This window comes from Haemorhous mexicanus, chromosome 12, assembly GCF_027477595.1.
Source record: "Haemorhous mexicanus isolate bHaeMex1 chromosome 12, bHaeMex1.pri, whole genome shotgun sequence".
In the NCBI taxonomy this organism is placed as follows: domain Eukaryota; kingdom Metazoa; phylum Chordata; class Aves; order Passeriformes; family Fringillidae; genus Haemorhous; species Haemorhous mexicanus.
The window spans coordinates 15,473,499-15,493,822 of NC_082352.1; the positions used below are offsets into that span (position 1 = coordinate 15,473,499).

The window sequence follows — 20,324 nt, forward strand, 5'->3', positions numbered from 1 at the left end:
ATGCCACTGAGGCTCCCAGGGAAGTGTCCTGTGGCCCATTCCTACCTGGCCAGTGGGCTCAGACTGGCACCCAGCATCTGAGAGTGCCCATGCCATAGGCACTACCAGCCAGAGGTGCTACTCTGGTTAAGGTGTCCTGCCCTGTCCTGCAGGGACACAGGTCAGAGCTGGCTCTTCATGGAGCATTCTGCCAGCGTCCCTTCTTGCCCCCTGCCTAGCATCCCACCTCTCTGGGCTGCTTGGGCATAGCTTGCTGCCCACCCAGGACATGGAGTGTGAATTTCCTGGATTGGGAACCTCAGGGATGGGGTGTGGGAGATGTGGCAAGTCCCAGGGCGTGGTGGATGGCCTAATCAGCAAGCAGGAGATTTTAGGAGTATCTGAGAGGGGCTGAGGAGGTAAAGGGGAGACAGAAATTTTGGGGGTCCCCGTGGGTGGTCCCAGGCTGGTGCTCAGGCAGCACCTGAGGCAGGGGTTGATGGTTTCAGCTGGGAAAAGGGTGGGGAATTTGGTGGATGTGTGAGGACTAAGCCAGGCTGGGGAGACAGACAAAGCAGAGGCACAGAGGGAGAGCATGGGGGACTAGGGCGATGCCGGTGACACCGGGACAGTTGCAGAGAGGACTGAGAGTGGGACAAGGGACTAGTATGGCCCAGGGGGCTCCGGGAGTGTGCAGATGAGCTGGGATGGAAGGGGGGAATGTAAGGGGTGAGTAGGGGGGTGCTGGGGTCCGGGGCGGGTGCTACTGCCTGGGGCCGTAACGGGGGTGCCGAGGTCTGGGGCGGGCCGGTGCCGGCCGGGGCGGGGAGCGGCGGGCGGGGCCCGTGGCGTGGGGCCCGGGGGCCGTCCCGGCGCATCCCCACGTGCGCGTGACGCTGGCGGGGGCCGGGATCGGGACCGCGGCGGAGCGGAGCGGCGGGAGCGGCGGGGCCATGCAGCCCCCGGCGGCCTCCCCCGGCCCCGCCGCCCCGGCGGGAGCCGAGCTGCTGCGGTGGCAGTGGCGGGAGGTGCAGGCGCCCTGCCTGGTGGCCGCCTGGATCCTGGTAGCCAGCCTGGCCAAGATCGGTGAGTGTCCCCATGTCCCCACCCGCTCCGGTCCCCCGGGAGCAGACGTGTCCACCCCCGAGCAGGCAGGGGGGATGCGGCATCCCCGGCGGGCGCGGGGGCACCCGGGGCGAGGGATGTCACCGCACGCCGGGACACGGGTCATGGGGACAAATCCGGCTGGTCACCACTCTCAGCTGGATTGCGGAGGTCGGGGACCACGCCACATCCTCCGTGCCCTGCCGTGGGATGATGTGCGGCAACGGGGTTAAGGCACCACCCGAAGGAAAAGGTGGGGGCCCGGGCTGTTTTTTCCTGCGAGGGATGGATGGGTGGGCACAGAGGATGGAGGGTTCATGAGAGGAGAAGCCCCAAAGGATGACCCGTATTCCCAAAGGCTGGCACAGCACCTGCCACTGGCAGGTCTGGAAGCCATTGTTCCCCCACAGCCCCGGGGAAAGGCTCGGTGGGGCCAGTGCCGGGCAATGTGCCCCCAGCAGCCTGGGGATGGCAGGTGCCTGCAGTCTCCTCCAGTGGGTCACTCCGGATTGGGCTGGACTTGGATTCTTGTGCTCCCCAGCACAGAACCATGCAGCCGGGGGAGGCTCTGCTGTGAGAGGCTGTGTGGGAAGACACAATGAGGATCTGTGTGAGCTGTGCAGGGCTGGGCTCCCCACCAGCATCCGGGGTGCTGGGGAGGGGACACCCGTGCGTGGGTGCCAAGCAGGGGTACCCGGAGGGCTGGTCCCCCACAGTGCCCCTGCCTGCTGTGCTGGGCCCAGGGGATAAGATCATGACCTTGAGCCAGGTTTTCTCCTTAGAGACCCTGCTGTGGGCACAGCCCCCGTGGTGGGGGCACAGACACCCTCTGAGTTTCGAGTTGAATCAAGAAATGTGGGTTCAGAGTTTGTCTGGGGAATCTCTGATCAGCCAGGGATGTGTAGCAGCACTCATTACAGAGGAGACAGCTACGGCTGTGACCACCAGCTGGCCTCTTCCTGTCCCAGCATCATTGTACATCTTCCGTTCCTCTCCTTCCTTGCCTTCTTGCAAGAGAGACCTAAAGCCTCGCGAGGAATGAATTAAAAGGTATCATGAGTTTAAAAATACAGCACTCTGCTGTAGCTGTGCCACCTCCAGCTGCCGAGTGCGTCCCTCCTACCTGCATAAGATCAGAGAGAAAATTCCTTTCCCTGGCTGTTATTTTCTTCTCTCCATCCTCTCCTCAGAGCTGCTCCCCTGTGCAGGTTTCCATTGACGTGCTCCCCTCAGCCACCCTGATTTTGTGCGGGTGGGTGCAGGGGGGCCTGAGCTGGGATCATTCCCAAACCCCCAGATGTGCCACTTTCTTCCAGGCCTGAGGCTGATGGCCACTCTCTTTCTCTGTCTGTGAGACACAGCCCTGATGGATGATAGCTTCGAGCTGCCAGGTTTAGTGTATCCAGTGGGTCCAATGGATCCTCAGAGCCTGGAGCCAATAGCGACACCCAGACCTGGAGGCACAGCTGCAGGCAGCACCCTGCCATGGGTGTCCCCAGAGATGGCACCTGCAGTCCCCAGGAGTCCACAGAGGAGATGAACCAGGGGTGGAGGATTTTGGAGAGCAAAGAGGGCAGCACCAGCTGTGGCAGCCGTGGACGCTGGGCATAGGCTGGCGCAGAGGATCCGCTGTGGTTGTGGCTCTGGGCTGCCAGCTCACAGCCCTGTGACTGGAGGGGAGGAAGCGGCCCCACGCCCGGGTGATGGGGAAATGACACTGTGGGCTCTGTTCTCAGAGGCAGTCACGATGCTGGGGTGACCCAAGCCAGCAAACACCAGGGGCAGGGAAAAACTGGCTTGGGTGTTGCCTTCCTGCACAGCGAGGCATCATCCGGGCTTTGCTGCCTTTTCCATCCACAGTCAGAGCACAGGATGGGGAGCACAGAGGTGATGAGCATTGCCCCAGACATTCTCCTTACACATAGCTGCCCCACAGGCAGGAGTTTGCCAGGAGTCAGATGTTTTTCTATGCAGCAGCATTGCAACCATCTCTCCTCTCACCATCACCTCTGCCCCCAGCTGCTCATGTCTTGATTTAGGTGTTCTGCCATTTCCCAAGCTCTGGAGGAGCAGAGCAGGTTTTGGCCCTGAGTTCTCTCAATGGCAAATCCTTTATTATGTATGCCTGAGTATGGATTATGTCTCTGAAGTTAATTCACATGTGGCTAAGTTACTGTTGCTGTGGGAACCTTTAGTGCTGAAATCCTTGACTAGTGTGTATAAAATTAGAGCTTGTTCAGTCTGTCCCCACTGGCTGCTCTCTGTGACACATGGGAGCTCATGTGCTGCCATTTCCTGGGGAGGCTGGCAGCTCTCCCCATCAGCCGGCAGATTTTTGGACAAGCATGATCTTTCCCATTGATGCTTCTCCTTTTTTTGACCAAGTTTCTGGCTTGGTGAAATCAATCACAGAATAGTTTGAGTTAGAAGGGACTTGAGAGATTATCTAATCAGCTACTCTTCCATGGGCAAAGACACCTTCCATTAGACCAAGTTGCTCAAAGCCCCATCCAGCCTGGCCTTGAACACTTCCAGGATGGATGACAGCCAGGACCCATGTCCCCCCAGCATCCCTGCATGCTCTCCTGGGTCCCCCAGCCAGCCAGGACAGCTCCACAGCATGAGGAATGCAGCTGGGTTGCCGAAGCAGAGAGCAGGGATTTGGCAATGTTCCTGAGAATGCAGAAAGGGGCTGGACGCCTCATTCCCTTCTTGAAAACTTCAGAGCTTTGTTCCCGTGGGTGGGAAGCGGCTTCACAGCCTGCTGCAGGCGCTGAGTGAGCACCATCCATCCACCGGTGAAGGCAGCTTGTGTGGGGTGAGCAGGGCTCTGCAGTCACTTGTGTGGTCATTTAGCAGGAATTTGGCCTGGATGAAGCCCAGCCAGCATTTCCTCAGGCTGTGGGTCTGCTTGGAGGGCTGTAGTGTCCGTGTCACCAGGGTCTCCAGGGCTGTATTGCAGCCCATAGCTGTGAGCAGAGGTGGCTGGGGCTGAGGGGGGTGCCCCAGGTTCTGTGGCTGGAGTGTTCAGTGGCAGAGCTATGGCAGAGGCTTGGCCTGGGTGCTATTTCCTATTGAGGTGCTTGGTGGTGGAGCTGCAGATCATGCTGCCCCTGTGCTCGCTGCCCTGCCCCTGCTGGCTGCAGCAGTGCTCCTGCTGTATTATGGCAGGGAGCCAGTGCTGGGGCATGGATGGAGCTTGCTGTGCCAAGCAGCAACCTCTTGAGGTCCTCAACTAAAGGAAAAGTGGGCCTTAACCTGCACATTGGGTGGTGGGTTCAAAGACGTCTCTGGTTATGAATCAGATCTTTGTCATTCAATTATCTCCTCTAATTCAGAGCTCAGCTGTGGTGAAGGAAAGAAAATTACCTAAGAGGTGCTGAGAAAGGAAGAACATCAGGAGGCCACAACCTTGATTCTCTAGCTGTCCACATCTCAGGGACACCGGGACCTGTCCCAGAAGGACAGAGGAGGACCAGGACAGGTTCAGAGGGGAATGATAAGGGCATAGACACATGGAAACCTACTGATGAAGTACTGCCTGTTCCTGGGCTCCTCTCCAGGTCTGTGCCACTGGAGACAGCACCCTGGGCTAGGCACACCTTATGGTCTGTCCACTGGGGTTCCAAAGGAGGGAAGTAGCTGAGTGACCCAGAGTTGGTGCATGACCATAGCACAACTTTCCTTCTGGAGGGGTAGGTTGGCACAAGCAATGGGCAGCTTTAGTCCAGCTAAAGGGCTTTAGGGACTGGGTTTGGGGGTTGGCAGCAGGGCTGGGCTTGCAGCCAAGTGATGGCTCAGAGCCTACCCTGATGTCCCTTGTACCTGCTGGGTGCACAAGGACAGAGGTGGCTCTCAAAGTGCCTGGAGGAACCCACTCCCCAGGAGATTTCTTCATCTGATAGTCAAGTCATGCGACAGAGCTGGGCTGGATGTCACAACTGATGGCAGAACCCGGTGACAGGGGGACCAAATCACTGTGACCCTCAAGAGCCTTTCCCCAAACAATGCCCTTTTGGAGGGGCAGCAAAAATACAGCACTTTGTGCTAACAAGGAGAAACCCCCAGGGCTGGGGGTTGCCTGCCTGGAAGCTGGACTGATTTGGGATTACACAGGACACCCTGACAAGGGGGACAAGGGTGCCTGGAGGAACGAATCTCCTGTGCTGGCTGGCCTGGCACCCTGCTGGCTTGTGCCTGAGCACAGGCACAGGCTCACTGCCACATTGCTGCTGGATGAATACCAGGGCATCCTCCGTTTGCTTTAGAAAATACATCCTGTTCCACGGCAGCTTAAGATTTGGCCCAAACCTTGCATGGAATAAACTGATTATTCCAAGCATCTCTAAATCTGCAGCTCCCAGGTGCCTGTGTTTTTGCATGCAGGTAGGCTAGCTGGTGCTGAGGGAGGTTGTGCTCAGGCATGGCTTGTGCTGCAGTGGTTTGCATGCTGCTCTGGCTGCTTGCTCAGATGGATGCAAACAAGGTCACCCTGTCACCAGGGCTGAGCATCCTCATCTCTGAGTGGGGTGACATGTCCCGGTGTACCAGGATTTCTTCTCTTGAACAGCAGCCAGCAGTGATCGTGACACTGTGAACGTGCTTGCTGCCTGCTTTAAACCTTTAAGTGCAGATATCAGAAGCCAACAAAAGTAAAATGCCTGGCTGATTAGCTTATTAGACAGTGGCTGAGAGGAAGAGGGAAATCCTAAGGAGTCAGAGACCTGAAATCCTGGCCTGGGAGGTAGCTGGAAGGTCTTTTGTGCACATGTGGCCATGAAGCAGCCTTTCCATAGGTGCTCCCTTGTTCTCCTCCCATCCATCATGCATCACCCAACCCTTCTGTGAAGTCTGTGGATTTGGGATGCTCTGTCTGTGTGCCTGTTTGGCTGATGCTCTCATTTTTCTTTTTCTTCTAGTTTTTCACCTGTCAAGGAAGGTGACATCCGTCGTCCCGGAGAGCTGCCTTCTCATCCTGCTGGGGCTGGGCCTGGGGGGCATCGTGTTGGCCGTGGCAAAGAAAGCCGAGTACCAGCTGGAGCCCAACATGTTCTTCCTCTTCCTTCTGCCCCCCATTGTCCTGGACTCGGGGTACTTCATGCCCAGCCGGCTGTTCTTTGACAACATCGGTGCCATCCTCACCTACGCAGTGGTGGGCACGCTCTGGAACTCCTTCGCCACCGGCACCGCGCTCTGGGGACTGCACCGTGCCGGGCTCATGGGTGGGTCTGCAGGGCTGCCCAGCTCGGACCACGTCCCCAAAAAATAGGTTAGAGGTGCAAAGCAACCCCAGTTTCATAGCCCACTGCCTCTCCCTGCTGTGGATTCCTAGGAATTACAGCACGAGCAGGGTCCTGACATCCTGGGAATGGTGCTCTGGCAGGACGGTCAAGCGTGCAGGGCAGACGGGCCCTTCTTGGCACTGGGCTGACTCATGCCTTTGCTATTTTCATCTGCCGACCTTGGCTAGCATTGCTGGCTCGCTGCCATATTCCCTGTCCTTGGCTGGAGCCACTGGCCTTGGCTGGCCTGGGCTGTGTTTTGAGCTCTCCTGAGCCCTGAGGAGCCACTTGATGCCTGGACCCGAGGTGGGGCTGCCGAGCACCTTTGGTGGTGCCTGCTGGAGGAGCAGTGATGCACCTGGGTGCCAACAGGGACATCCCTCATGCTTCTCTCATGTTGCAGCAAGAAGGCACCAAGTCCCACTTTTCCAGGGGCATCCTGGAGGTCTGGGAACACTTTTGGGCTCATCCCACTGCACTCCCAGTTGAGATGCTGCAGCCAAGTCACTGGGATCAGATGAGGGACAGGGTTGTTTCCACCTGGTTAGAGGAGCTCTGGGGTGGGTGGTTTGCCTGACTTTGGTCCTTCTGTCCTAACAGATCCAGGTGTTGAAGCTGGGCTGATGGATTTCCTGCTCTTTGGCAGCCTGATTTCAGCTGTGGACCCTGTGGCAGTCCTGGCTGTCTTTGAAGAGGTCCATGTTAATGAGACCCTTTTCATCATTGTATTTGGCGAGTCTCTCCTGAATGATGCTGTCACCGTGGTGAGTTGCAGCCTGGGGGACTCTAACATTGAGCCCAACATGTCCAAGGTGCTGGAATTCCCCTGGATGGGCAGAGGATGCAGGTGATATCCCTGAGCTGGGGGCAGACCTGTGCCATTCTCTCTTGGCCTTTCCTCTTTCCTGGCCCTGGGAGACTTTGCTGAAATGAGCTGTTACCTGACAGGTTTGGGGTGGAAAATGCCTCTTCCACAGAACCCTTCCTGCCCCTCTCAAGGCAGGGCAATGCCCTGTGTTTCTCAAGGGATTTGCCTTGCCTGCAGGTGCTGTACAAGGTCTTCAACTCTTTTGTAGAGCTGGGCCCAGCGCACATCCATGCCACAGACTACGTGAAGGGGGTAGGTGAGTAATTGCCACACTAGCCCCTCCACCTCCTCCTCTGTTGTGGAAGTGGAGGGGAGCAAGCACAGGAGCTGTTGTCCTGTGGGGTGGGCACTGAGCACCACAACTCTGTCACCTCCATGTGTCACATACTGGCCATCAGCATAGAACTGTAGAATTGTGTGGAATGGAAAGGACCTTAAAGACCATCTTGTTCCAGCCCTGCCCGCCATGAGCAGGGACACCTTCCAGCAGACCAGGTTGCTCAGAGCCGCCCCCAGCCTGGACTTGAATACTTCCAGGGATGGGACAGCCAATCTGTGCCAGGGCCTCACCACCCTCACAGGAAAGAATTTCTTCCTAATACTCAGCCTAATCCTGCCCTCTGTCAGTTTGAAGCCACTCCCCCTTGTCCTCTTATTCCATGTCCATGTCAAAAGTCCCTCTCCAGCTCTTTTGGACTTCTCTTCAGCTACTGGAAGGGCTTCTGAGGTCTTCTCCAGGCTGAACAGTCCCAACATCAGCCCCAACTCTATCAGCCTGCCCCCACAGCAGAGGTGCTCCAGGGGATGCCTTGGGATCATCCAAAGCTTTGTACTCCATGGGATGCTTTGGAAGGGACCTGGGTGGGAACATGGCGCTTGGCCAGCCCAGAATGGCACGGCTGTGGGGCACAGGAGCTGGGCCCACTTCCTTATGGTTCACATGAGACTTCTCCTTCCTCCAGCCTCCTTCTTCCTGGTGAGCCTGGGGGGCACAGCCGTGGGGCTGCTCTTCGCCTTCCTGCTGGCCCTGATCACGCGGTTCACCAAGCGCGTGCGCATCATCGAGCCGCTCTTCGTCTTCCTCCTGGCCTACGTCGCGTACCTGGCTGCCGAGATGGTCTCGCTCTCCGCCATCCTGGCGTGAGTACTGCAGGGTCCCCCAGGGGAGCCCAGGAAATTGGGGTTGCAGTGCTGAGCAGCAAGAGGCAGTGAGTAGACCCACTCCTCATCCTGCCATAGGGCCATGCCATCTCCTCCTGCCCCTCTGCAGAGTCACCTTCTGCGGGATCTGCTGCAAGAAGTACGTGGAAGCCAACATCTCCCAGAAATCGCGCACCACAGTCAAGTACACCATGAAGACACTGGCCAGCAGCTCAGAGACCATCATCTTCATGTTTCTGGGCATCTCGGCTGTGGACACCTCCAAGTGGACATGGGACACAGCACTGGTGCTGGGCACCCTGTTCTTTATCCTGCTCTTCAGAGCTGTGGGTCAGTCTGTCCTGCTGTGTATATGGCTAGTAGCACACAGCCCTTTTCATGCCAAAAAGGGATATTGCCCAGGAAAGGTTGGGGTACAAGGCCAGCCATGGATCCTGGCTGGGATTTTGTGCTGTGCTGCTGGAGCAGGCAGGGTTCTCCCAGCATTCCAGGCTCTCCTCCTCCTTCTTCCCAGGTGTTGTTCTCCAAACATACGTGCTCAACCGCTTCCGCCTCATCCCCCTGGACAGGATCGACCAGGTGGTCATGTCATATGGTGGCCTCCGTGGGGCCGTGGCCTTCGCCCTGGTCATCCTGCTGGACAGGGAAAAGGTGAAAGCCAAGGACTACTTTGTGGCAACGACCATCGTGGTGGTGTTCTTCACTGTCATTGTGCAGGTGAGGATGGGCACTGTGCCCTCCTCCAGTGCTGCTTTCTTGCCCCAGAACTGGCCTGGGGACATGTGCTTTGGGAAAGTATCTTTTTTCAAGTGACCTTTGGTCCTTGGTGCTTTCTGGCACCCCATCCATCAGCAGGTGTGCAGGACCACTATGGGAACTGTTCTGATGGTGGGGCCATGGCCCACCTTCTTTTCCCACTGTCATTTTGTTCTGGTTGGATTGGTTCTAGGAGCTCCAAGAGTGCATGCCTGTCCAGGCTGCTCTCTTTACAAAGCTGCTGTTGGGCCCCACCTCTGGCATTCAGTGCCCTGGGAAGGGAAGCCACAGGAAGGATGAAAATGAGTCTAGGGGAAGGATGACTGGGGGTGCATACCATGGCACAGGGGTCGGGTTGATAGGGGCATGCATGGCTGGCACAGCCACTGTCCCCAGTCACTTTGTGCTGCTTCTGCTCCCCATGCCCCAGCCATGCACCCTCTCACCCTCCCAGTCTTTCCCTTGCCTTCTCCTGCCATTCTAGGGCCTCACCATCAAACCCCTGGTGACGTGGCTGAAGGTGAAGCGTAGTGACCACCACAAACCCACTCTGAACGAGGAGCTGCATGAGCACGTAAGTGATAGTGCCAGAGGCTCCCCAGCTCTCCTCACATGTGGGACTGGGTGAGGGCCATGTATGACCTTGGCATCCCCAGGGCACCCACAGCCTTGCCACCACTCACTCTCTTCCCCTCACTCAAGGCCTTTGACCACATCTTGGCAGCGGTGGAGGACATCGTGGGGCACCATGGCTACCACTACTGGCGGGACAAGTGAGTGTCTTAGACAGGATCCTCTGCTGACAATGAATGGGAGATGCATGCCAGCCACAGGGACATCTTGGGGTTCTCACAGGAGGACACCCCTGCTGTGGACAGGGCAGCAGGACCAGGAAGCCTATATGTCTGTCCATCAGTCTGGATAGGTACCATCGGATGCTGTTGTGCAGCAGACCAAGATCACAAAAGCATCCCAGAGAGAGGTCAGGCTGGGGATAATGTGGAGCTGACATTGCTTGCCAAGGTCAGAACTCGGTGTTTCCATGTTGGTGGCAATGGCCCTCTGCCTCTTCATGGATGGAACTGCCCTGGGCACTGAGGAGGGAACAGCCCTGTTCCTGCCTGGGCAGTGTTTATCTGAAGCACAGGGACAGGAAAAGGATGCAGAAAGCCTGTTTCCTGCAGGGGAAGTGCTCCAGCAGGGTGGCCCCAGTCCTACTCCCACTGCCTCACAGACCCAACAGTGTCTGGCTTCCCCTTGGGCAGGCTGAAGGGTCACCATGTCCCCCCCGTCCTGCTTTCCCTGGCAGTGTGTCCCTTTGCACAGCCAGGTCCTGCGTGCCCAGCCTCCCTTTGCTGTACCTGGGACACTCAGCCTTGTGTGGGTAGATATCCCTGGCTGTGGTACCCCATGGGAGCTGAACTGCCTGTGTCTTCATCTCATGGCAGGTGGGAGCAGTTTGACAAGAAATACCTGAGCCAGCTCCTGATGCGGAAATCTGCCTACAGGCTGCGGGATGAGATCTGGGATGTTTACTACAAGCTGAACATCCGTGATGCTATCAGCTTTGTAGATCAGGTACAGGCAGTAGTGGTGTCCAGGCAGCAGAATGGCCCTGGCAGGAGAGGTTCCCCTCATGTATGTTCCTCCCCTCATGTGCACCCTCTGGCCAGGCAGTGGGGACCTGTCCATCCCAGCTGTGTCCTTGCTGTCCTGATGCCTGCCTTGTCCTCCCACCTCCCAGGGTGGCCACGTGCACTCAGCTGCCAAGCTGGCGCTGCCCTCCATGCCCAGCCGCACGTCCATGTCAGAGTCATCAGTCACAAACCTCCTGTGAGTACAGCCATCCCTCTGAGCTCCTGGATGGACCTCGTGTGACCTCACAGCCACCCTCCTCCCTGGGGGCAGGTTGCACCAGGGCTGGCATGGAGCCCAGCCCGTCCATCTCCGTCTCCCCGCAGGAGGGAGAGCGGGAGCGGCGCGTGCCTGGACCTGCAGGTGATCGACACGGTGCGGAGCCGCCGGGACAAGGAGGACGCTGCCATGCACCACGTGCTGCGAGGGAGCCTCTACAAGCCCCGCCGGCGGGTGAGCAGTCCCAGGCACGGCGTGGGCTGACCCCGAGGGGAGCAGCACCCGCAAGAGGAGCAGGGATGGATGATGCTCCGTGGGGCCAGCTGCTCACCCTGTGTCTCTTTGCCTCTCCCTCGGCCAGTACAAGGCCAGCTACAGCCGTCACTTCATCTCTCCAGATAAACAAGAGCGCCAAGATAAAGAAATCTTCCGGCAGAACATGAAGAGGCGTCTGGAGACCTTCAAGTCCACAAAGCACAATGTCTGCTCCTCCAAGAGCAAGGCCAGGCTGAAGGAAAAAGGCAGGAAAAAGGCAAGTCCTCCCCAAGCTGCTGTTCTTTTCCTAGCTCTGGGATTTGGCCACCCCAGGATGCAGTAAGAGAGGTCCTTTTGGGGTGTGTAGTTGAAGTGTTGCAGGGCATCAACAGCTCCAGAGCCAGAGGGGAAAGCGGCTCATCTCTTCTCAGTCCTGTTGATGCTGCATGTGAGCATGCAGGTGCTGTGTGTCCATGTGTCCCCAGCATGCCATCAGTGCTGTGGGGTGGCTCTTCAATGAGCAAAGCCCTGGAAGAGCCCCAGGCTTGTTTTGCAAGAGCACTCAGTGTAAAGCAGCCTCAGTGTTGGTACAGATCCAGGCTCAGAAGTGTGGCTCTGCACCTCAAATTGAGCCTTAGGTATCTTCTTTTTTTGGAGGCTTTTGAAGCCATTGCAGCTGAGCAGTTCCTTGTGGGGCCATGAAGATGCAAAGCCTAAGGACTAGAACCCATCTGCCATGTAGCCAGGGTGGGAATGTGCATGCCCAATGTCGGCTGGCTCGCAGGACCACCTCTTGGGGTTTAGGGCTTTGCACAGGGCAGGTCCCAGCCAGTTCCTCTTCTTTCACAGAAGAACATCTCTCTGACCAAAGAGACACCCAACGGGAAGACTCACAGAAATGTCCCCTGGCAGGATGCAGGTAAGGCCAGTGGCAAGTGAGGATGGCAGGGCCTGACAAGGGGACCTGGTGGCATGGGATGGGATCACCTGCTGTGCCTGCCCACTGCCAGCTCGGTGGGATGACAGCACCAGGGTTGTGCTAGCACCAAACCAAGCCCCTCCATCTGCCTGCAGCTCCTGTCCTGGTGATGGTCAGCTCAGAGGAGGAGGAGAGTGATAGCTCAGAGACGGAGAAAGAAGACGATGAGGGGATTGTGTTCGTTGCTCGAGCCACTGATGAGGTCCTGCAGGGAAAGACAACTCCTGGTAGGCACCAATGCTCCCATGCCAGGGCAGCTGACATCAGGTAGCTTGTCCTTCCTCTACCTGTAGAGCAAAGCTGCCATGGCCTAACCCTAACCCAAAACCAAAGTCCCCAGAGCATGAATGGGAGAATCACTGTCCTCTGGTGGCATGGCAAAACCTCTGTGTCCTGCATCCCTGGGCCAGCACATGGTGTGATTCTTGGGGTTTTCCTGCATAGGGCAATGACTTGGACTCCATAATCCTTGTGGGTCCTTTCCAACTCAGGATATTCTAGGGTTCTATGGCCATTTGGCAGTGGTTGGTTCTGCAATGTTTGCAGGGTCAAGGAGAGACTGAGAGCTGTAAAAGCTCCCTCTCACTGTCCCTCCATCTGCATCTCCAGGCAGCCTGGATGTCTGCCCCAGCCCATGCATCATCCCTCCATCGCCAACCCTGGCAGAGAAGGAGCTGCCATGGAAAGGAGACCAGGCTGATCTGGCTGTTTATGTCTCCTCGGAGACCACCAAAATTGTGCCAGTGGATATGCAGAAGGCGTGGAACCAAAGCATCTCCTCCCTGGAGAGCATCGCTTCCCCCCCAGGCATTGAGAGTGGACCTCAGCACAGGAGATTTGCCTGCCCCGTGCTGGAGGAGCAGCCCCAGTCTGCAAGCCAGGCGATGCCAGAGCAGAGCTCCTGCTTCCAGTTCCCCAGCCACATCTCCAAGAGCGGCCGGTCACAGAGTGACAGCAGCCCGGACGGTCCTGAGCAGCAGGAGCTGCAGCCTTTGATGGCCACAGAGGAGCAGGGCAGGGTGCCACCCTCTGCAGAGCCCAGGTGGCTGATGTTCAACAGAGCAAGCCACCTCTGAGGCACCTTGTGGATTGGGAAGGGACTGAGAGCTGCAGACAGGCTATGACCTGGTGACTGCTCTGTCTTGCACTGCAAAGCTTGTGTGTGTCTCCATAAACTCCAGGAGTGGCGGGAGAGCCCAGTACTCCTCCTGGAGCTGTTCTCCAGGGTGTGCTTTGCCCATGCACCTACTGATGCAAACCTGGTCAATAACTGGTCTTTGTGCTGCGACAGCAGGTACCAGCCCCTGTCTGCCCAGGAAGGCACAGATCCCAAACCTCATTCTTCCTCTCTGGTCCTTGCACATCTCTGCAGCTGGGAGGTTAGAGATGTTTCTCCCAGGGCTGGGATCCCAAACAGACTTGATCCTATCATGGCTGTGCTGCCCTGCGGTGGTGGCTGCTGGAAAATGGGCTGTGGCTGCTCACAGGTGTAAGAGTATGAGCTGGTCTCCAGTCTGGCTGTGAGTAGGAGATCTCTGGGAAAAGGGCTGAGAGAAGTGCTGGTGCACTAGAGCCCACCCACACCCAGTGACCAAGCCATTGACTTCAAGGTGGCCACAGTGCTGGTTCCTCACAGTATGCATGGAGCTCAGCCAGGAGCTCAGAGATAGGCTCCTTGCCACGATAGCCCGGTGTTCCCTGGATTGTGGAGGCACCACAGAGGCAAGGCCATGGCTTTCTCAGGACTGGGAGCAGCGCTCCTGGGGTTTGGCTCCACCAGGAGCTGGGCTAGCAAACCTATATGCATAGGGACTCCTCCAACAGCCAACCTGCTGTGCCAGCCTCGCACCCGTCACCTGGATGTGTTCCCAACAGCTGCAGTGCTCAGCTTTCTGGCTTCACTGGGAGGCAGCTGCCCTGCACAGCATCCTTGGTGTTCGTTCTGCCCACGTCCCAGTCCCTCCAATTGCCTGGGGTGCATCAGCTGGGAGGACTGTTCATGGTGCAAAGAGTGGAGCGAGCAGCAGGTATGAATGTACATCAGGAGCAGGGGTGGTAGGTGTGAGCAGTGTGCATCTTCAAAGGTCTGTCCCCAACACCTGCATCCCAGCCACCCCTGTTCCCTCCTCAGAGGGTGATGGGAGCTGGTGGGCCACATGATGAATTATTGCTGGTGTGACCTCAAGGGCCAAGAATTGCACCCCAAGAACTGCTCAGCACACAAAAGAGCACAATGGCTGGGCACCAGCAGAGCAGGAGGGTTGAGGTCATTCCTCTTTGGGAAAAATGGGGACTTGGACTGTTAATGCTCCAAAGCAGATAAAAGGCTGCCTTTTCCAGCTTTATGGGTGTGCTGAGACAGCAGGTGCCAAGGGGACACTTGGATGCACTGGGTAGGTGAGTTCAATGTGGAGCAGGTGAGCTGGTGAGACTCCCAGCCCTGTCAGCAGGGCTCAGCAGAGGTCCTTCAGCTCTGTACCTGTTCCACCAGATGAGCATGAGGTTTTTAAAAGGTTTTTATATAGTTTTGCATTTCTGGTATGACTTATTCTAGTTTTGATTTCTGATATTGGGCCATACTAAATCTCTAGTTGGGTCAGTGTTTTCTGTAGCCATGGGCACCACAAATGACTCAATACTTAATATATTATTTGCAAGGATATTGTTATAATGTGAAAATATATGCAGAGTATTTTGTAATGTTCAATAAACTGGAGTTGGAGCAGATGTTATGGTCTGGTCTGTCTGTTGTCCGGGAACCTCTGCCCATCCTGGTTCGGTTTTCCTTTGCAGGCACCATGTCCTTGTGCCTCTCCATTCTTCTCCATCCAAGGCCCCAAACCCCCTCTCTTGATGTGCCTAACTGGATTTCCTGGTTTCCATAAAGTTTGTGGAAAATGTGATATTCTTTCCAAAGCGATGCGTGCCTACAGCTGTCGTGAGGCCGTGCAGAGGGAGCAGCCAGCAAGAGACCAGGTCCTTCTGCCCAGAGCTGTGGCTGCACAGCCTCCAGTGTGCTGGGAGGCCATGTCTTCCCATGTCCTCTTTCCTTGCCAAAAATATGTTTTAAAGGGATCTGTTTTGGGGTGTTCTGGGTCACAGGAGCCTCCTTGCATTGGTGTGTGCTGGTTTTGCTCTTCCCCTTGATCTCCTGGTCTCTGCTTTTCCTGAAGGAAAGTAAATGTGGTTTACTTGATTCACAAGGCAGATGTTTGGCTTGTATTGAACCTGGCATCCTCTATCAACCCCTGGTCTTTTTTGGCAGGGTCAAATGTAGCTTCTAGCCCTGTTAGCTTTACACTGGCCCCTGTGGAAGCTTTTGCTCCTTGTGACATTCCCCATCAGCCTTGCATCCCACCAACAATGTTGCTGGCTGAGCTGTGCTCTGCATGCTGGACCTCAGTGCCAGCACAGCCTGCAGCCACAATTGCCTTGGCAGTGCAGCAGGCTGTGTGGGCCAGGTGGTTTCCTGGAAGAGGTGGGTTGTGTCCTTCAGGTCCTCAGAGGAGGGAAAGCTGACATCTGAGCTTCAGGAAATGCTGGGACTGGTTGCTGCTCTCTCATCCAGGCATCTGAGCCTAGCAGCTAATGTGTGCGCAGGCTCTCCATGCCAGCAGCCAGCAGCTTGGAGCCCCTTCTTCCCACCCCCATCTTTGTTGTGAGCAGGTCTGGTGGCTCCTGGCTGGTTTTTAGTCTTGTACTTCACTCTCTGTATTTCACCTTTGAGTGTCCTGCCTGCACAGGACTGCTCTGATCCTTCCAGCATAGCAGAGAGTCGTCTCTTTCAGCCTAAAAATACTAAAGTGCTTCAGTGGAAAAACATGAGGAGTGGGCCAAACCACAAATGCATGTGCCCAAACTTGTGCTTCTCCAGGACAGAGTAAGGAAGAGCCACAGAAGCTGCTTGTCAGACTCTAACCCAGATCATACAACCCTCCGACTGTGACTGTAAGCAACCCCATCCCAGGGCAGACTATCACAGACCTATCATTTTGCACCCAGACTTCTGTTTAGAGCCTGCCATTAAACCCACACATTTTTTCCACAGGCATTTGCTTTCTCCAGTACTGAGCTCCTCCAGTTCCCCTGTGGTAGCAAAACTTGTGAAGTCAGCAGGGGATGTAAGGCAGATCTGACATCAGCTGTGTGGAAGAGCTGTGGGCAATGGATTGGTGTTGGCCATCTTACAAATGAGTCTTAAAATCACCACATCACTTTTGCACAATGCACATTGGAGCATCAGGTAAATTTCAGACTGGAAGGGGCTTGGGAAGCCCATGGTCCAATCCCAGCTCCATGCAGGGCTGGTAGCAAAGCTAGACCAGGTAGCTCAGAGCCCTGTCCCCCTGGATTTGGAATGTCCCTGAGGATGGATGTGTCAACTGTCCCTGTCCCAGAACCACACTGCAGCTACACCAGTCCTGCACAGAATGAATTTCTCCTTATGCTCAGTAAATATTTCCCCTGGGCAGGTTGTGCCCATTACCTCTTGTTCTTCCAAGTGCTTCTCTGTGTAGAGTTGGTCTGTGGTTTCGGTGTGCCACCTTGTTGGTAGCTTTCCTCTGCCTTATCTTCTCAAAGCTGGTTCATATATATATATATTCTTTTGGGAAGCCCCATATTGGAACTAGCACCCATTTGTGTCTCACAGGTACCATGTCCAAGAAATTATAATTTTCTTGAACCTGCCAGCTTCATATTTTCCACTGCAGCAAGGGTGCTGTTGACTCACATATGTAGTTGCTGATCCTGCTCTGTTTCTGGAGCACTTCTGACATCCTCTTGGGAGGTTTTCACACTGCTCTATACAGGCAGAAGCAGGGGGAAGCAAGTGAATAAGGAACCAGCTCCTCACCTCTCACTCACACAAAGCATGGCAGAGGCTTTGGCCATGGTCATGTTTGCATGGAGAACAGAAGGAAGGCAAATGCAGAATTCAGGAGAGGTGTTCAGTCTGATTGTATCTGGAGATACAATATTTTGGAGACACATCAGTCTGTCCCTTGCTCCCTTCATGTCCATCTGTCCATCCATCCCACCAGCGATCAGACCAAACACCTCCTCTGAATTCTGCATTTTCCTTCCCGCTCTTCACACCTGAAGCAGCCATCCCTGCTCCCTGCTTTCACTGGAAGCCTCCTCTGCCTGTTGGCGAAGGGAATAATTCGTTTTCCCTCTGGCATCACCTCCGGAGGGGGATGCCAGCCCTGGCCCTGGTCTGCCCCAGGTGCGCAGAAGTTGCTCGGCTGAGGGGATGCGAGCTGGCCGGGGCTGTGCTGTGAGTGGTGACGGAGCCGGGATCAGCCGGCAGCCGGGCTGGATAATGAGGAACAGATTCGCGCTGGGCAGTGGTTCCCATGCTGCGTTCCAGGGCAGAGCGGCCAGGATGGGAGAGCCTTTGTGCTCCGCGCTGCACCCCTCCGGCTCGCGTGGAGCCAGCCCCTCGGCTCCCCGGGCAGTCCCCGCCGGCTGCCGGCACTGAGCGGCCCCGGGCTCCCCGCAGCGCTGGGGACCGTCCCCAGCGGCTGTGCCACTCGTCGGGCTGCAGGGTGACTATCCCCAGAAGGCTTTCCCCGGGGCCCGGCTGTGCAAGGGAACAGGCTGCAGCGTGGACTGGCCGAGGACAGGCAAGAGCAGAGCGATCTCTAGGTCGGCAGGAGCTGGGCGGGGGAATCCACACCTTTCCTCGTGGCTCAGACTTCCTTGCTTTTCCCTGGAGGAGCAAACAAAACTGTAGTAATCTCTGAGGACTGTGTGATGAGGTTGCTACTCCCGGGGATTTCTGCAGAACAGCCAGAGTGGAAGCCAACGTAGTGGGGTCTTTGATTTTATGAGTACTCCAGATCTTCCCTGCAGCTAGACACAGCTGTTCCTCCTAGCCTCTCGGAAGGCAAGGACTCCTGAAGAAGCCACCTGTGCTCCTCCCACCTCATCTTCTCCTGGCATCTGTGGCCACACATCCAGGCTGTCCTGAAGGTAAATGAAATGTGTTGGTGGGTTGGCTGGAGAGGGAGGGATGGTGCTGAGGACACTTTGGGGAGGTGACCACCAGCCCAGTTAGTCTGGTCTACATCAGACCACAGGTCATCCTGAGCTTGTGGGCGGCCCAGGAAGAAGGGCCTGGAAAGGCCACAGGGTCCTGATAGTGACCAAACTCTGCAGCAGCTGTGCTGTGTCTGTGCTTTCCTCTGTCACAGCAATGCAGGGCAATCCCTGCCTGCACAAGCTTTGCCTCCTGAAGCCCAGCAAAGCCCATGCTGTTGGAGAGCCATTTAAAGCCTTGCTTTGGTTCCTTGGCTGACTGAGGGGAAGTTGGCTTTTGGCTGTGCACCCACCTGAGGCCTCACCATGTGTGGCTGCCTGGCAGTTTAGGGTCTCTGAGGCTGTCACAGACAGCTGGATGAGCTGTGGGGTCAGAGCTTAAGAGCCTCTCTGTAGGGATGGTTGGGACCATGGAGTATTACTTGTGCAGGAGTCACCCCCTCCAGATTTCTCCTGGACATTTGGGTCCTTCCTGCTCTCTCAGAAATCCCAGTCTCCCAAGGGCCAGGATATTCTCTTCTCTACCACACAGGTGATGTAGATACACCTGTTTTCAGTAGACGTCCCTACCCTCTTCTATTTATGGAGAAAGCTGGGAAAAGCTTCAGAAAGGTACCCCAGAAACACAGAGAAAGAAATAAAAAAGAAACAACTGTGAAGCTTTCCCAAGTGGTGTGGGGCTGGCTGATGGGACCCGGCCAGTGAAGGAGCACCAGCCACATGTGCTGGGATGGAAGGGCTGTGGAGCAAACAGGTGGGACAGGTTGCTGCCGGGGACTTAATCCATGATCCCTGCTAGCTTCACTCCGATCTTTGCTTTATTGTGCTAGTGAACAGATAGAACTGTTAATATTTTTTTTCCTTGGTAAAAATAGCTTTAAAGGCAAACAGGAAATTACAGACTGAGGAGTGCAATGAAGAGGGGAAAAAGTCAGGCAGCTACCTCGCTGCGCTTGGATTTGTCTATAAATATAGCTCCAATACAGCTCCAAGTGGGGTGTCGCTTGCCCAAAGGCAACCAAACCGCCCCCAAGCTGGTGGGGATCGGGGGACGGGGGTGTAGGGGAGCATCTCCCCTCGGCGAGGGTCGGAAGAGGGCCGGCCCCGCGCTGGCTGAGTACCCAGCTCGGCTGGCGCTGAGCTCGGTACGCGGTGCTCGGTAGCAGTACGCGGGCTCGGTGCGCGGGGCTCAGTGCGCGGTGCTCGGTAGCAGTAAGCGGGCTCGGGGCTCGGTAGCGGGGCTCGGTTGCGGTACGCGGGCTCGGTAGCGGTACGCGGACCCGGTGCGCGGAGCGCGGGCACGGCGGGGGCGGCCGCGCTGCCCAGCACCGCCGGCAGGTGTCGCTCCGCGCCGAGGCCTCGCCCCGGCCCGCCCGCCAAGATGGCGCCGCGCCCCCTCAGGGAGCCCCCGGCGGGGCGGGTGCGGCGGAGCGCGGCTCTAAGGCCCCGGGATCCCGTGACAGGGTAGTCTTAAGGGAAAAGACAATATACGTGTGGTAGTTTCAGGCCTCCTGTGGTGTGCCAGCGCCAGCTCCCTCCCGCTCTCCTGATGGCGGGTGTGATGCCCAGGTTCAATCACGCACTCTTTCTCAGACACCTTCATCTCACCCGGCAGCAAACGCAAGCAGGACCTGCAAAATATGACCCAAAATCAAAGCCTTCTTTTACTATGAGGGTGGTGAGACACTGGAACATGTTACCTAGGGAGGTTGTAGTTGTCCCAGCCCTGGAAGCATTTAAAGCCAGGTTGGATAAAGCCTTGAGGCAGTCTGGTCTAGTGGGAGGTGTCCCTGCTCATGGCAAGAGGGCTTGGAACAGAATGATCTTTAAGGTCCATTCCAAATTCTTAACATTGTATGATTCTATAAAGGAAAAAAAAAGCAGCATAGAACACACACTTGGACCTGGGTGTTTCTGTGTTGGGGAGGAAGTCCTTGACCGGCTTATCCCTCCTCCCACCAAGCTCCTCCTAAGGCTCATGGCCCCAGTCTAGCAGTCCTGTTTGAACCGCAGAGGCGTCTAAGCCCCCTCGAACCTTCCCGGA

The 20,324-nt window shown here is 56.4% G+C and overlaps 1 protein-coding gene across 1 annotated transcript; it reads left to right on the top strand.

The window, feature by feature from the left end:
• The first annotated feature begins 894 nt into the window (after positions 1-894).
• SLC9A5 (solute carrier family 9 member A5) lies at positions 895-14,965 on the top strand. Its single transcript, XM_059857253.1, has 16 exons — positions 895-1,065; positions 6,003-6,305; positions 6,966-7,129; positions 7,411-7,489; positions 8,196-8,373; positions 8,504-8,724; positions 8,909-9,111; positions 9,635-9,724; positions 9,853-9,923; positions 10,599-10,728; positions 10,895-10,983; positions 11,112-11,238; positions 11,366-11,536; positions 12,109-12,178; positions 12,334-12,465; positions 12,848-14,965. Exons 1-16 carry the CDS (start codon positions 933-935, stop codon positions 13,312-13,314), a joined length of 2,628 nt encoding a protein of 875 aa, XP_059713236.1. The 5' UTR covers positions 895-932; the 3' UTR covers positions 13,315-14,965.
• Positions 14,966-20,324: the final 5,359 nt, after the last annotated feature.